Genomic DNA, 17,161 nt, shown 5'->3' on the forward strand with positions numbered 1-17,161 from the left:
TGAACATTTAAACGAGATATGATGCATTCAACTAGTGGTTGAATAAAACCAGTAATTTGCAACCAAGATATTGCTGATGTCATTCAGAAAAACATTATCAGGAACAGAATTCTAATTGCACCACCAGACAGAGTCGGAACCTGATAGCAGCTGGGCACTTGAATTATACAGCTCCCTATCAAGTCTACAGAAAGTGTTGCAGTACTGAGGTAACATGGAGCACATAGAGCATACAACTTACAACATAAACACTAACATATGTTGGTTTTCCGCATGTAACTATCACTTCTGCAGAGCTAATCGTCATCCTCCTTGGCATCATCAACTGGATCATTTTCGTTCTGCGGATGAGGCTCTTCATTTAGTTTCCTTCTCTTTTCCTTTTGCTTTTTGTTTGCTTCTGACCTTCTATCTGCATTTTTGTTTCTGAACTCTGGAACAGAAAGAATGAGGACACAGGAAATGAGATAAGACGGCTCATAAGCCTGAAAAGAATCTTATGGAAGCTTATAAGGATTGAGTCATTGGCGAATGTACATAATTGAAGCCATGAGCGCAAAAGCTAGAGGAAAAAAGGGACAGAATCCCCTAGAAATTCTGAATGTACTGTTAGAAACCGTTTTGTTAATAATGCACCACGGTGAAGCTTAAGCAGGTATAGAAACGAGTAAAAACAGATGCCATGTTATTGCCTTTGCATATGGATAACCCCATGGAGCATCTAATAAGGTGATTAACAGGATGACAGTAACAAGATTGATCTTGCAGTGAGGTCTAAGGGGGTTCTACAAGACATTGAAGCTTAACAAGCATGGAAATTAGTAAAAGCATATGCCCTTTTACTGCCTTTGCATATGGATTGCATATGGATAACCCCATGGAGCATCTAAAAAGGTGAGTACCATGACGAAGGTAATAATGCTGACCTTGCAGTGAGGTCCTAAGGGGCTCTACAAACTCTGGAAAGTCCATCTCGTCAAGCGCATTGAGGACATCATCAGCATTGATGGTCTGCCTCTTTGATTCTTTGCACATATCATTGGCACTGCATACAAAATCATGATATTATGATCCCAGATGCCTTGATAAGGAGAAGCTGTTTATGCTGAAATTTGAAGCCTCTGGGAGCCTCAGGCACAATATGGAAGAACCCTTGCTTCAATTCAAGTTTTTAGATTACGCAAGTTTCCCTTTCCATACCCCCTTTCTAGTTACCAACAAGCAGAGATCATTATCAAACAAAAAGGTACTGCTAGTTACTCTACGAGTCTCACGGTAATTCTACAAATTTCCCCCAAATACCCCAATATTCGATTAAACTAAATACTCATGTTCAAACGAATGATAACACTCTGCTAATGAATGAATAAATTTATTTCTTGATTTCTCCCCCAAGTCCCGAACACCCAATCCAAACAGAGAAAGGGAGGGTGAACCGACCACAACAATAATAATCACAGTCAATCGGGGCCAATCTGAATCCGAACAGAATGTACCGAGGAGGGAATGTGGGGAGGTACGGACGTGGCGGAGAGGTAGTGGATGAAGATGCGGGCGCTCTCGGCGAACGCGGCCATGGCGTCCTTGTTGACGATGACCTCCGCTCCTTCCCCGCCGCCGGCGATGTGGGCGAGCTTGTCCTTGACCAGGCGGCGCACGATGGCCTTGGGCAGCTCCTCCACCTCCGCCTCGGTCATCGCGGCCGCCGGCGCCGCCGGTGCCGGAGCGGGCTCCTCTTGCGCGGCCGCCGCCGGCTGGGGTTCGGCTTCCTTCGTCCGCTTCCGCGCCATCGTCCCTCCCTCCTCTCGTGGCGCGGGACGGCTGGTGGCGGTGGCGGTGAGCAGTATGGACTATGGAGTGAGGAGCGGAAGCCGCGAACCCTAGCAAAATCGGTGGGCTTTCCCGCCCTCTTTTCTCCCTTTCCCGCCCACCGCTCCGTGTCGGAGTTTTCAGGCTGCGACCGTGCGGTGCGACGGGACGGGAAGGAGAGGGTGGACCGTGGACGAGCAAACTGGCGTCCACTGGGCCGTTAGTGAATCCTGTTCGTCCATTTGTTTCATCCAACGCTGTATGCAGCACGCAGGTTGGCACGGGAGTACACGACATTTATCTCCAGGTAGCCTGCTTATCAGTTTGGGCTTAATAATTTTATAGGTTAGATTTATGCTTTGGGTTTGATAGGATTGGTTTCATTGGGTTGTCCCTATCACATAGTTGGAGTCCATTTGGACTTTAAGAGGAAGCACGCTAGAGTGTTTGTACTGTGTTGTATCTTTAGATCTTAACGTGCCACCCATGGATTACAAACCACATCCCTTGCGGGCTTACCCGACACCTTACACCTTCCTCTTCAGGCTAGCTGGCTCCTTCCTCCTTCCAGCACCGCTACAAGTAACTGCTCCGCTCGCTCACTACTCTCCTCTCCGGCTGCTCTCTCCCTTCGTGCTGCTATTGGTTACCTTGCTGGGCTGGTAAGAGCAACTTCAAAAACTCTCTTAAAATTGCTCCAAAACTTTATTTAGGGAAAAGTAAAAAAAAACTTACCTCCAACAGCTCCCCCATCCTTCCCGTAAAAATGTGCGGATGCTAAAAACATCTCTGTCGCCCCGCATATATGCGGGGACCGATCCTTTCCCAATCGTCTCATCCTCGGAATTTCCGGCGCAGGTGGCCGCTGAGCGAGACGCGGAAGAGGATGAGGTACGCTTCCGCGACCGCGACGGTGGTTCCATGGACAGCTCGATCGGTGGCACCCAGGGCAGCAGACGTGCAAGCAGCAACCTCGCAGTCGCAGAGGTTGATCAACAAGCGGAGAGATCCAAGAAGACTGCAAACATGGGACGTGATGTGTCATCAGCACACCCCTCCCTCTGCCCGCCTTGACACGGTCACCCTCTCGACGACAGCAGTGCTCCGCCATCGAGTTGGGTCCTCCTCGACCTGCATGCCTACACCACGAGAACGCCACCTCCGCTTACGGCCAGATGAGCAACGGCACGACCATCTGGGGCACCTTCTGCACGGGGCCCCCACCGCTCGTCTCCTACATCTGCATCTGCTACCCTGGGCTACCGTTGATCGAGCTGTCCATGGAGCCCATCGTCGCCACTGGAGCTTCAGTCCCCAGCGCCCGGGACCATGGCGCAGGGCAAGGAGAGGTGGAGGAGGTAGCCGAGTAGGTGAGGCAGGTGTGGGCGGTGACGAATTGGAATTGGTAGAGTAGGGGTGGCGGATTTGGTCGGCGGGTGGAGCGTTGCTCACTCGTTTGTTTATGGCAGAGGAAGAAGGAAGGAGAACGAGAAGGATCCACGTGCTGACGTGGCCAATTTTGAAGTATTGGGGAGTTTAGTATCGGGGATCTGCTGTGGGATGACACGATTTTGGGAGAAAATTTTTTTAGTAGAGCCCCCAATAGATAATTTTGGGGGAGATTTTTTGGTAGCCTCTTGACGCATAGTTATTAGGACCGGACTAGCCATTGAACTGGTGAGAATTTCGGTTTAATAGTTCACTGGTTGAACTGAACCGGCTATAAATTTTTTTGAACCGGTGCAATATACACTTGCACAAATTAATATTTAGCAACATGTAGTTGACGTAAATAACACAAATATATTGCCAGAACGATCCATTCAAATTTCCAAGTTCTATTATCTTTCTATCTTTCTTCAGAGTGCAAAGAAGCACGGAGAATATATCACTAAAATATCACAACCAATAAAAACTTCCATCTTGCCAAAATCCTACTCCTGTTAGATCTCCACGTCAAATCCACACAAGCAGCCAGCAATATACAAATCAAGTCATTTTAGACCCCGTTTGGTTTTTAGCACCCGCAATAATTGTTTACACGTCCCGTTTATTCGACAGTCCGATCACATGCCAAATCCATTACACAAACAACGAAAGTTTTTTAAAAATTAAATAGTACGGGGGGGTGTTGCGAGAATCGAACTCGCGACCTCTCGCACCCGAAGCGAGAATCATACCACTAGACCAAACACCCGTGTTGTTTTGGGATGGTAATCATCTCGTATTATTCTATATTTACTAACTTGGGCGGCCTTATTCAAGTCGGCCTGAACAGGAAAAGGCCCGGCCCAATGAAAACCCTAGCGGGGAAGCTCCTAGCTCCCCCCCTATAAAAAGAAGGGGCCGCCGCCCTACCCTCCTCACCCCGCCCGTTCCCGCAATCGACGAGCCGCCGCCGCGCTTAGCTTGTTCCGAGGAGCTTCGGAGGAGGGCCGGGTAGGACAAGATGCAGATCTTCGTGAAGACTCTGACGGGGAAGACCATCACCCTCGAGGTCGAGAGCAGCGACACCATCGACAATGTCAAGGCTAAGATCCAGGACAAGGAAGGTAGGGTGCTCATCCGTCCTTTTTTTCTGAATTTGTCTAATGTTATCGTCGGTTAGGCTGATTGCTCTTGCCTGGGTTGATGCAGGCATCCCGCCGGACCAGCAGCGCTTGATCTTCGCCGGAAAGCAGCTGGAGGACGGACGCACCCTTGCTGATTACAACATCCAGAAAGAGTCCACCCTCCACCTCGTCCTCCGCCTCCGCGGTGGCATCATTGAACCCTCTCTTCAGGCGCTCGCCCGCAAGTACAACCAGGATAAGATGATCTGCCGCAAGTAAGAACCTTTTCATTCATCCGAATGACCCTCACTCCGTTCCTGTAATACCTTTTTAGTTATCTCCGTCCCAGCATAATGTAGATGTCTACCTAGAATTTTTTTTGTTTATAATTGCTTTCTTGATAGAATAGTATGTTTCTTGCGTTGGGATGCAATCGGAACTGTGGGTTCGTAACTCCCTGACCAGTATGTGTGGCATTGGGTTTCCCCATGTGTCCGGAGATTGATCCCCACCCATACTTTGTCACCTGCCTAGTCCACTCCAGCAGTTGATTTTCACGGGTGGTAAATTTGATTATACATATGTTTTTTTTGGCATCTGCTGTGCCTTTTTGTTGTCTTTATTACGTTTCAATCAATTAGTGGTTTGGCAGGAGTGATGAATCAATTAGATGTGCTAAGGTCTCCTTATGAGCTTAACTTTTGAGGCATACATTATGTCTGACCTCCCAAGCCACTGATTAACTTTTCACTGCAACTGTTGGTGCTTGTTTTGTTCCAGTACTAACATGTGTAGCCTGCCCTTGCCTTTGTTTCTGCCTTTTACTTGATAGTGCTACCATTTTGTGTTCTCTCCTGGCAGGAGTGATGAATCAATTAGATGTGCGAAGTTATCTTATGAGCTTAACTTTTGAGGCATATAATTTGTCTGACCTGCCAAGGCACCCGTTAGTCTTCTGCTACCTACTGTGAAACATGTTTAATTTAGTGCTAGGCTTCCTCTTGGGCTTTTGCGCTGATGTCTTGTCTTTTTGGTTGGAGTGTCCATCTGATGCAGTGATCTGTAGATCTTAAAATGTGATTCACTGTGTTACATAAAATGAAATGTTATTTTATTGCCAATAGTTTTTATGTGTGCAAATTTGTTCCAAGTTACCTCTACTGACTTCTATAGGTATTTTGTTTCTTGATTTTTCTGAATTGCAGTTTGTTTAGTACTGTTTTTCTGCTTTTGCGGTGTAATTGATTGGCAGGGATGATGAATCAATTAGATGTGTGAAGCCACCTTATGAACTTAATTTTTGAGGCATAAATTTTGTCTGACCTGCCAATTCTGGAGACAATGCACCACTTAAAGATTTCTGGTCCTTGTTTTGCTGTGATGCTTGGACTATTTATGTGTCCTGTTCTAAGATTTATATATTTGCTTTGTTTGCAAACATTTACCTCAATGGGCAGTGTATTTCTAAAATGGATAATGCAGTGTATTTCTTTTTTGTAGTATTGCTTTTGCAATTGAAGGTTCTTAGTCAGTATGCATAAGCTTATCTAATGTATGGTTTTTAAATCTTCTCCCAGGTGCTACGCGCGCCTTCACCCCAGGGCTGTTAACTGCCGCAAGAAGAAGTGTGGCCACAGCAACCAGGTAACGAACACCTCTCCAGTGCTAAATTCTTGTTTCTGGTGCTTACAGCAATAATTTACCACCTTTTATGCTTGAAAATAACAGCTATTTGTTGAGTGGCAATTTTGATCAGACGTGAGTGTCTTATGTGTTGTTTGTTCCATTTCAGCTGAGGGCCAAGAAGAAGATCAAGAACTGAGGCTTGGAGTATGGGTTCCGCGGGTCGTTCGGATCGACAAGAAGATCCGAGTCTAAGTTTTTGCCGCAGCATAATGCTTCTTCTGTTTCTAGTCAGAACTCCGTGGTCTTTCTGTTGAGGGTCTTGAGCATGTTATTGCTGGCATAAATTGTGTCATAAGTCTGGGTCATATAAAATGGTAGCTTATAACTCTATAAATTCGTGGTCGTTAATTTTGCTGCTGTTCTTGTCCTGTGCTGTGTCTTCGATGGATATGCCAGTCATCTGTCTCGCCCGTTGCGGTCTTACATGTGATTAGAAATTCGACGCGACTGCTTGTCTGCCCTGCACGAGACTTGCTCGTGGTGTAGGTTGAGTTCAACCCGGCGCTAGCGACACGCCAACACCCAATCAAATCTGGTGCGCCTCGTGGGCTACCGTGGGCCGGCGGCCCTGGCCATTGCGCGCTGATTCGTAATTGTTTCTGGTCCCACATCGCCCGCCATCACGTACAAGGCGCGATACGGTAGTTAGCAAATCTCATGCGTGTATTCTGATACCGAGTTAAGGTACAGTGCACTCTCCTGTATCGCCTCATCACCTATGACACGGATAACCAAATCTCATGTCGTGAGAGAAAAACACTGTTTGGTAACTAATAAACCAACTGAATAAATTGAAGCGAAGACTCCGCATAGAGTGCCACCGTACATGCTCTGATGAAACCTGTGCACGAGATACATAGGTTGTGCTAACCGATGAACAGGCACATTTCATCGCAGGTGTCAGCTTTTTTTTTTTGTGGTGTGCCGATCTTTATTTTTAATAACGTTATAAATAAAAATGTAAAATCAGAAGCTGGCCGGATTGGTTTCAACGTGTGGAATTTTCGATCGGTGAAGCAGGCCGCGGACGTAGCAAAGGATTGCAAAATCGATCCGTGTCAGCAGATTTGATGAGTGCAGTATGCGCGCGTGTGGGCGTGTTACTTGTGCAACCGATGATGGACTGAAAGCACGCCAACACCCACGAACGTGCTAAAGCATTCGGCAGAGCCGAGCAAGCAACTCGCGCGCAGGGCCACAGCGGTCCGCGGCACGTACATCCCGCTTGTGGTTGTAGCTCAGCTAAAACAGCATCACGCAACTATTATTGTCAGCACCCAACGGGCTTTTGCGACAACTAACATGCAAGATTGCAACTCAGGCGACCTAGTGCTAGATAGCTCACAGGGTAGTAGACGATATACGAAACACCTTGTTTCGGGCCCTCACCGAATTTCAAAGAGCCCGAAAACAACCTCGATTATAGCTAATTTTGATTTTTTTTCCTAAAACAAACTTCTCTAGTTTCGATTAAGTCTCACATTTACAACACCGAATTAGTTTTTGTTAAATATACCATCTATAAGTATGTCTTGGTGCACTTATTTGTATTGCAAATTTTAATATATTTTTTTCTAAACACGTATTTCGAAAAAAAAACTGATTTTTGATGCACATTAAAATGCTATTTTCGTTTCCAAATTATTATATTACCACTTCTCCTTCATTATTATGAAGTTCTATTGCCATTAGAATACAGACAATTAATAAAAAGAAAAACTCTAATAGGAATTCCTATATATGAAAATAAGATCTTCCGTTTGTAAAATTTGTACAAAATGTCGACTGACTCGCAGGTGTGGATGAAATAGAGTCGTTTGTTCCAATCCAAATCATAAACAAAGAAAGGGGGTAATCTTTCGAAAAATGAGCTTTTCTTTCTAAAATTTTTAAAAAAGTACCTACGGATCAAAACTAGTGAACTAATAATTTATGAAAACAGAGAGAGTACCAAACGACCCTTCTAGCGACCAACAAAATTTGTTGCCATGAGCGTGAAAGAAGTGGCACATTAATTCGTTGCCATCATGTATTCACGTTCATCTTTATTCAAGAAGAAGCACGCACAAGAACAACATCTCCCGTCAAAACCACCAGCTTATTCGTGACAGGGCCACGCACGCTCATCACACGACGAGCGAGAATGCGGCGCCGACGCAGAGCAGCGCCGCCGCCAGACGCGGCAGCAGCGCGCTCCCTCCGACCGCGAGCGCGGCGGCGGAGTTGGCAGGGGTGGGCTCGGGCGCCGGCCCCGGCGCCTCCCGCAGGTCGTGCTTGAGCTCCTCGACGGTGGCCTTGTCGGTGTGGAACGACTTCTCCAGGACGGCGTCGTCGATGCCGGTCTCGAAGAGCGCCGCCGGCAGCGAGGTGGTGCCGGGGCTGGCGCTCCCGAAGGCCGAGAAGGCGCGCGCCGCGGTGGTGCCGTTGTTGAGCTGGAAGTGCACCATGCCCTTGGGGAACACGAACACGTCGCCGGTCTCCAGCGCCGCCGTGTGCACCGCGCCGCCCCGGGCGGAATCGACGAGGCCGACGACCAGGGGGCCCTGCACCACCACCAGCAGCTCCGAAGCCCTGGGGTGGATGTGCGGCGGGTTGACGGTGCCGGGGCCGTAGACGAGCGCGGCGTAGGAGACGGACTGCCCCAGCAGCGCCGGGAACTCGGCCGCCGTGGCCTTGGAGACGGTGAACTTGGCCGCGGTGTCGCCGGCGAGCCCGCTCACGAGGCGGGTGTAGGTGAAGAAGGAGCCGTTGATCTGGGCCGGATCCGCGCCCCGCGGCAGCACGTAGTCCGTCAGGATGTCGGGGTCGCCGGCGCGCGCGGAGCGAGGCAGCTGGTGGATGACCACGACGGCGAGGAGCAACACGAGCGGCCGGAAGGCGAGCGCCATTTGATGCGTTCTTCCCGGAGGTGAGGTGGACGCGACGGAGGTAGCTGTTGCGGTCTCGTTTGCTATTTTATACTAGGTAGCTGGTGGCGTCCCCGGCCTCGGAAGAGCTGTGCTGTGTGTCAGTATGTGTCTGTACATGGGCGAGGTAGCCCTGCCGCGCAGCGGAAGCTGGAGTGAGCTTTCTTTTGTAGTTTCCTAAGGCCCCACCCCATTAAATGGATCAATCGAAACCTACAGGTTATTTGTCTTCGAAGATGGTATTTCATAACTTTCCAAAATTTAGATATAAGTTTATTTTAAATTCATGAGGTGGGAGATGTAAATTGATTCTACAGATCCTTATACTATGTTTCTAATGTGCAACTTATAGCATACTCTTCGACTCGCTTCCCTGTAGCAAAAGCATAGCATATAAGTATCTCTCCCCATAGGATCAACAATAACATACAAATATATTCCACCTACAACTATATTAACTTAATTAATTTTATCTAAATTACGATTAAACGGGGCTACGCGGAAATGGGAAGAAAGTGTCGTGTGTCATTCACAACAGTTCAACAGCTAAAACGCAGAGTATGCCTCAGGCACAATGCATCATGTCTTACAGCTTACAACCGTCAGGTATATTCCTGCGTCACGACATAGATGTGCTTCGGAGATAACAAGAGTTCTCATGCACAGGCTGTGGCCTGTGGGTTGCACATTTCCTTCAGAACAATCGCTCGCAATTTTCCCCGTAAGCTGCAGTAGCTGCCCGTTCAGACATGGAGTTATCGGCTCTTATCATTCAAATAAGATAAAACTGCACGAGATAATAATTAGAAATATTAAATATAGGTTCATTACAAAACCAATTGCATAAATAAAGATTAATTCACGAGACGAATCTATTAAGTCTAATTAGCCCATGCTTTGACCATGTGAAGCTACAGTAAATATATGCTAATCATGGATTAATTAGGCTTAATAGATTCGTCTCGCGAATTACCCTTCATTTATGCAATTGGTTTTGTAATTAACCTATATTTATACTCTTAATTAGTATCTAAACATTCAATGGGATATGGTCCCTGGAACCAAACACCCCTAAGAGTTTCCTGATGAACAGCTTCTTTTTATTTTCTCAAGAGAAAAATTGTTTCTTGGATATTATAACCCAGAGTCTGTCGAGTATATGATGGTGTAAATGTGTTTCTTGATTATAATCCCGAGTCTATTGAGTATGATGGTGTAAATGGTAACGCGTCGGCATCATTTCGGACATGTTAATTTGTATCCATTATATCCACATCAAGCTAATTATTGAAGCACAAATATCTTCATAAGAATGGCATGCTCATCGTTAGGAAAAATTGTTTCCATTACGAAATCTTGTACACTCCGATCAATGTATCAAACCAATGTCTGCTTTAGGTTCCCATATTTTGCTTTAGGTTGGGACAAAGTTCCTTTAAAGTCTGCAAAACTTCTTTGATACCTGGCTTCCTTTTACGTGTGTGGAACATTATAATTTGAGGAATTTCTTTTGCTGTTATTTCTAGCTTGGTAGAATTCAACTACCAGAAAATAATCAAGTAGAATTCATTTTACTAGTTACTGGATTGTCTCTGAATTAGTATTATGTTGCTTGAGTAGAGCCTTGAGCGAGTGATGTTCGACAAGTCTTCGGGAGAAATTAATCAATCATCTTTAGATTTTGGAATACTTTCAGCATGTTGGATGCAAGTATGCAGCATATAAAGAACTAACTGCAGTAGTTATCATAAGCTTGCTGCATGGCTGGAAAGAGCCTGAAGGAGCTAGATACCATCATTTACATCACAAATAAAGGGGGAAAAAAGACAGCTTTAGGTAGCTCAAAATGTAGATAATAACAAATTTTAGGATTCCCATATCACAGATAGGTAGAGCAAAACAATGCATGACGATAACTGATCAACATAATACATCGCACAGACGATTCAAGATTGATTATTTTGACCCCACATTCCCATACAGACTCATCACTCAGTCACAACCCCACCAATTTACCCTTGGCAGGTTATTCAAGAACGACGCGGCCGGAACACACGATTACGAAGGGCAGATGCACGCGAGCGACTCATGGCTTCTTGGGCGGGGTGAGGGCGGCCTTGAGCTTCTCTACCGTGGCCACGTCGGTCTTGAAGGACCTGGCGAGGACGGCGTCGTCGATGCCGGTGCCGAAGACGGTGACGGGCACGGACACGGTCCCCGCGGCGGCGCTCCCGAACGCCGAGAGCGCCCTGGCGGAATTGCCCCCCTGGTTGTACTGCCAGTGCACGGTGCCCTTGGGGAAGACGAACATGTCCCCGGTGGCGAGGTCCTGGGTGAAGAGCTTGCCGGCGGTGTCGACGAAGCCGACGGAGAGCGTGCCGTCGACGACGAGCAGCAGCTCGGAGGCGCGCGGGTGGGTGTGCGTGGGGTTGACGGAGCCCGGCGGGTACGAGAGCACGGCGAAGGACACGCTCTGCCCGTTGAGCGCCGGGAACTCCGCCATGGAGGCCTTGGTCACCGTGAAGTTCGCCGGCGCCTGCGCCGCCAGCACGGCGCGCAGGCCGGTGTACGTGAAGAACTCGCCGGAGATGTTCCCGGGGTTCGCGCTCAGGGGCACGATGTAGTCGGTGAGGATGTCAGGGTCGCCGCCCACGACGGCCAGCGGCGCCGAGAGCGCGACCAGCACGAGCACCAAGGAGCTCACGCTGTTGATCACTGCCATTCTTGTTCACTAAACTGCTAACAATAGAGAGTGACTGGAGGACAGTTGTTTAACTAAATGCGATGTGTGAGTGATGAGGAGTAGCGATCACGCGTCCCCTATTTATACAGAAACACGAATGCATCTGGTGGTCGGTTGGAGTAAATGAAAAGAAGACGACGATGGATGTACCCGTTGCTGCATTGGGAAACTAAGACAGATTAGTTGATTATTTCCTCCAGCTTAGAGATGATCGATCATTGATAAAACTTATGATGACTGACAGCGATGGATATATGAGCTGAATGTTTCCCCAGGCACCCAGGGTCCTGGATACTCCTGCACTGCTACGCTGCCGCGCGAGTGAGATGCCTGACGGGGCCAGCTATATATTCTGGCCGCAGCTTGCACTTTCCCAATTGTTTGCGAGGAAGAAGACGCGAATTGAGGCCGTACAAGGAGCTGTCGATGTAACTGTTCTTCGTACGGAGCATACAAGTCGCACAGCTGCGAGAATATCTCCCATGCCACCAACAGTTACAGCTGGAGACTTGGGATTCACAATGCAGGTGGCCTGCCTTGTTGTTTGCACAAGGGATGCACGCTGCCATGAAAAGGCTGTTCTTCACTGGCAAATTACTTCAATTAAGCTAACGTTATCCATCCAGCAAGGAGGTGTACGCAGTCAAAACATGTATGTCCAGAACTCCAGATGCATGCTGCGTTCGAACTGTAGGGATGTTCATTCCCAAGGCTCATTTCCATGGCACTTTGTTGTGCTAGGAATGCAGCTTCTGTCTTGCCCTTTTTTTCAAAATAAAACGTGGTAATAAGTAAATACTTGCGAAAGTAAATACTTTCCCTTTTTTTAAGAAATCTTCAGAAGAAACTCCATGTTTCGTTGTTTCTGATTTGCGCGGTGCAGAAGAAACAGGGATTACAAGCGCGATTGGTAGCGGGGAGGGGTTGTCCTAGCTAGGGGTCATCCGGCACCGTTTCGTGCACTTAGAACTAGTTTGGTTCCCCACCCGCACTATATGTCTGCACCGCCTCGTTCACTTGCCCTCTCTCATCCCGTATCCATCCGTCCGAAGAAATCTAACTTCCCTCGCGAACTAGGATGGCTTGGTGCACGCATGGTGCATAGGCCTATGTGTCAGTCACCTAAAACTTCGATACTTGGGCCATGTTTAGTTGCCCAAGTTGGGACCTCCCAACTTGGGACTTACTGTTCAGGCAAAATTGGCATTTCAGGCCAAATTTTGGAGGTCCCAACTTAGGAGCTCACAAAGTTTGCAATGCACTGTTTTATCATCCAGCAATACATTTGAACCTGCTGTCCTCCAAAACAAACACTGAACCAGGCCAAATGACAACAGAATTCATAGATGTTTGAACAACAAAACTTCAACGAAAATATTCTCAAGTGCACCGCAAATTATTACAGATTGACAACACCAAAAATTATTACAACCGAGCCACAAAGTACATAAACAATTACATGTCCTCAAACACAAATTATTCAAGACCGAGCAAACAAATGTGAAGCAAGCATATCTCGGAATGCATTCATGCTTGCCATGTCCGCACTCTCCGGCGCAGGCACCGTTTCGGGCTGATCCTGAGTGCCTTCAACAGGCACATAGTTCATGTTGCTATCCACTATACCAAAGTGAGTATCAAAGTCACCATTAATCCTAATGAAGTTGTGCAATGCCATGCATGCACATATAATCCGTGTCTGTGTTTCTGGTGGATAGGCCGGGATGTCCAACAATATGCGCCACTTCATTTTCAACACTCCATACGCCCTTTCGATGACATTTCTAAGAGAGGAATGGGCATAGTTGAATACCTCCTTCATACCTTGTGGTTCTGGCGCGTTTTGAAAGTCTTGGATGTGATACTTGGTCTGGCGGTAAGGAGCTAGGAAGCCGGTGCGGTTTGTGTACCCGCTGTCCACCAAGTAGTATTTCTCTATAGGAACAGTAGATACCTGTAAGTTTACAATGGTTGTATTAGAAAACACTACTGTCCTACAAACAGTTGTGTGTACCTCTAGGTGGCTTTGAGAACTTGTCGCTGTAAGTTGTCATTGCATCGTCAAACACCCTCATGTCATGCACTGAACCCGGCCACCCAGCAAGCACAAATGTGAAAACCATATCCAAGTCACAAGCGGCTATGACATTCTGGGTTGTCTTGCCCTTCCTACACATGTGCTGCATAAACTTTCCACTTGGCACTACAACAGGGATGTGAGTGCCATCTATTGCCCCTATGCATCCCTGGAATTCAGGGTAGAACCTACTGTTTTGCAGCCTAGGATGCATTGTTCTAAACTCTGGGTCTCTAGGTTTAATGATGTCGGCTGATAGGTCAACTAGAGAAGTGAGGACTTTGTAGAATAACCTATGAACAGTACCAAGGGACCTCTCAAATCTATCCTCTGCTTGCCTAACAGATTGGGGTGCCCCACAAATTCACAGGAACAATCCTAGAGCCTCAATAGTGCTAGATTTATTTGATGCAGACAGCCCATACTCAGCTGTCAACAAGTCATGCAGCCTATAAAACATGTGGGGGCTCATCCTAAACATGGTGCGGCAGGATGTTTCATTGGCAAGCTTGTTAAGTACCCATTGCTCCCCAGTCAATGGTGGATTCCTATAGGGTGCTCTATTGCAATACTTGTCAATATGAATAGCATATTCATACATACCATAGATAAATGGTGCCTCATCATCGTCTAATACCACCAATTCCCAGAAAAGGTCCCACCACTCGGCCAGCAACTTCTCCTCCTCCTCCTGGTCCTCCACCTCGTCCCCTTGGGCAGCAACATGAGCAGGAACTTCCTGGGCAGTCCAAAACAACAAAGCAAAAGTTAGCACAAAGAAATTGGTAGCCACAATAGTAATTGCTGCTACCTTGAGTCAAATGACACCCATCTGAAGAGAGAGGCAATAACTTTAACAACCAGCAACCAAACTTCTCTAATGCACTACCATGCTGTTAATAACCATGCTGATACATATAGGATTAGCCAACAAAGAGCATCAAATGTTCATCCTCACAACATAAACAATACCAACACATATTAAGTCAACAACAAGACATAACACAAAAGACATGCCAAGCACACACAAAAGACATAGGGTGTGGTTTACACCATAGCAGCATATTTCTTGATCATTCGCAGCCTTGCACGGTCAGTACTGTTGAGGTAGATGTTGCGTAGGTCATCATCCTTGCAGATCATGACGACTCCATCCCACAGATTTTCTTCCATCTCGTCCACTCCAAGCTCTTTAGCTGAATCTGTCACAAGAGTCTGCTCTTTCCTCCTGGCCTCCTCTCGGGACAGCTTCTTGTCGAGCACAACCTCAACCTCCTTCATCTTACCCTCCAGGGCCCTTTGGATAATTGCTGTCCTCTCAAAGTAATTGGTGTTGAAGGTTGTCATGTTGTTGTCCATGTTCCGAACAGCAGGACCCTTGTTCCTCTTGTTGGGGCTAGTAGCAGTGCTGCGGAAGCTGCTTGTGCTCCTCTTGCTCCCACTGCTGATTGGGGTGGCACAGCTGCGAGGGGTGGCACAGTCCTCATCACCAGCTTCTTCTTCGCCGCTGCTGATGAAGTTGATCTGCCGGCTGACCCCTGGAACAAATGATGTCTCTCCAGTCACTGCTACTCCACAGAACATGCGGTCAAGCTCGTCAATGTATGCTGGCCATCCATCCTTGAGGTCGTACCAGTCCGCGCGCCCCTGCATTGCAAATAAGAAGGCACAACCATTCAGTAGGCAAGACAGGAAAGAAAGATGTACACATGCGGTGTTCACATATCACTAACCCCGCTTTTGCTCTTCCACCAGCTATCACTAGCAACCACAGAGCCATCTTCTCGGTGCCCCAAGCCTGTGCATTTTGTCCGCAGATGTTGGATGAACTGCCAAAGCAGCTTCAGCTGCCTGTACTTGTACCCGAACTGCTCGCTGTTCCTCAACTTGCCAGTGGCTGCTTGGAACTTCTCCTGGACATCTTTCCAGCCCCACTTGTTCATGTTCCCGCGACTGTAGTTGCCCAACTCAATTTGCTGACAGTACAGCTCACAAAACAGCTGGGTTTCCTCTTTAGTCCACTTCGCCCTGCTACGCTCATTCTGTGCACAATGCAATTGTACAAGCAATGCATGAACTCCTATGGACAGTATGCATGACTAAGCAATACAGATTAACAACACCAGGGTTACATGTTTCAGTGACAACCAAATGCTTTATATCATATTGACAGAAACCATCAGTAACCAATACATTTAATGGACACCAGGTATAAATCATGGTATAACAAGCAATGACACAACTCCTACTGACAGTAACCGTAAGCAAGCAACAAACATGATGCACACATGAAACAGTACGGCGCAGCGCATATCTTTGCAATGGAAGTACAGAGGGGGAGTGGGAACAAGTACCGGATTCATCCCGGCTGCCCCTGCTGGAGCCGCGCCACGACGCCGGGAACCGCGTGTCCTGGCCGTACCACGCCGTTGACAAGGCAAGGGAGCCGGGGCCAAGTCTTCGCTGCCGGAACCATCTCCGCCGGGAGGGATGACCCGGCTGCTGCCGCCTCCTCCAACTCGGTCGCCGGAGCGAAGGATCCCTTCGTAGTCCTCCATGTTCTGCCACCCGGAGGAGGCATTGAGGTTGAGGCCGGCCATGCCCAGCTGGCTTGGGGTGGGCAAGTTGGACGACAGGGTGTGCTGCGGCCCGGAGGAGAAGTGGGTGTAGGGACCGCTTGCAGAGCCCGGCGGCGCCAGGGAGAAGAAGTTCCTGGTGGGGTGGCCGCCGTCGTAGTCGGGGCCGTTGCCGAACTCCATACCTGAAGAGCCTTCTCCGTATCCCCCGGCGTTGAAGCTGTCGTCGAAGCTGGGGTTGCCGGAGTCGCTGGCGTTGAAGCTGGGGTTGCCGGATCCGCTGGCGTTGAAGCCCCCGGGGTTGCCGGATCCGCTGGCGTTGAAGCCCCCGGGGAGTCGGGAACCGGTGGCGGTGAAGCCCGCGGCGAGGCGGGAGGATCTGGCGGTGAAGCCCGCGGGGGGTCGGGATCCCCCGGCGGTGAAGGCAGCGGGGAGTCTTGATCCGCCGGCGTTGAACTCCGCGCCCTCCCCTTCCTCGTTGAAGTGGTCCATCGCGGATGCGGCGACCTCCTGGCGGGGGGAGTGGGACAGCGGCCGAGGGGGGCAGATCTAGGCGGGGGAGAGGCGACCGCGGCGGGGGAGAGTGGAGCAGCGCGGGGGAGGGGGGACAGCGGCGGGGAGGGGGCGAGCGCCGCGGGCGAGGGGGAGATCTGGGGGGGAGACGAGAGCGGCGCGGGCGGCTGGGAAACCGGCGGTGGAGCGGACACCAGAAGGGGGGAGAGGGCGAGCGGCGCGGTCGAAGGGGAGAGCGGCGGGGGAGAGGACACCGGCGGGGGCGAGGCCGAGCGGAGCGGGGGAGGGGGGAGAGCGGC

The 17,161-nt window shown here is 48.8% G+C and overlaps 4 protein-coding genes and 1 non-coding gene across 5 annotated transcripts; 1 reads left to right on the forward strand and 4 right to left on the reverse strand.

Moving 5' to 3' along the window:
• Positions 1-1,965, reverse strand: LOC101760620 (DNA polymerase epsilon subunit 3). The gene is made up of 3 exons (XM_004956154.3): positions 1,525-1,965; positions 927-1,045; positions 1-433 (listed from the first exon to the last, which is right to left on the reverse strand). The coding sequence occupies exons 1-3, from the start codon at positions 1,788-1,790 to the stop codon at positions 297-299; spliced, it is 522 nt and encodes a 173-aa protein (XP_004956211.1). The 5' UTR covers positions 1,791-1,965; the 3' UTR covers positions 1-296.
• Positions 1,966-3,934: 1,969 nt separating this feature from the next.
• TRNAP-CGG lies at positions 3,935-4,006 on the reverse strand. Its single transcript has one exon. It is a non-coding gene; the product is annotated as a tRNA-Pro (tRNA).
• A 150-nt stretch (positions 4,007-4,156) lies between these two features.
• Positions 4,157-6,415, forward strand: LOC101761023 (ubiquitin-60S ribosomal protein L40-2). The gene is made up of 4 exons (XM_004956155.3): positions 4,157-4,361; positions 4,447-4,636; positions 5,939-6,005; positions 6,154-6,415. Exons 1-4 carry the CDS (start codon positions 4,259-4,261, stop codon positions 6,181-6,183), a joined length of 390 nt encoding a protein of 129 aa, XP_004956212.1. The 5' UTR covers positions 4,157-4,258; the 3' UTR covers positions 6,184-6,415.
• Positions 6,416-8,066: 1,651 nt separating this feature from the next.
• On the reverse strand, positions 8,067-9,021 carry LOC101761419 (germin-like protein 9-1). Its single transcript, XM_004956156.3, has one exon. The coding sequence runs from the start codon at positions 8,933-8,935 to the stop codon at positions 8,174-8,176; it is 762 nt and encodes a 253-aa protein (XP_004956213.1). The 5' UTR covers positions 8,936-9,021; the 3' UTR covers positions 8,067-8,173.
• Positions 9,022-10,854: 1,833 nt separating this feature from the next.
• LOC101761816 (germin-like protein 9-3) lies at positions 10,855-11,733 on the reverse strand. Its single transcript, XM_004956157.2, has one exon. The coding sequence runs from the start codon at positions 11,673-11,675 to the stop codon at positions 11,040-11,042; it is 636 nt and encodes a 211-aa protein (XP_004956214.1). The 5' UTR covers positions 11,676-11,733; the 3' UTR covers positions 10,855-11,039.
• Positions 11,734-17,161: the final 5,428 nt, after the last annotated feature.

This window comes from Setaria italica, chromosome II (genome assembly GCF_000263155.2).
Source record: "Setaria italica strain Yugu1 chromosome II, Setaria_italica_v2.0, whole genome shotgun sequence".
Classification (NCBI taxonomy): domain Eukaryota; kingdom Viridiplantae; phylum Streptophyta; class Magnoliopsida; order Poales; family Poaceae; genus Setaria; species Setaria italica.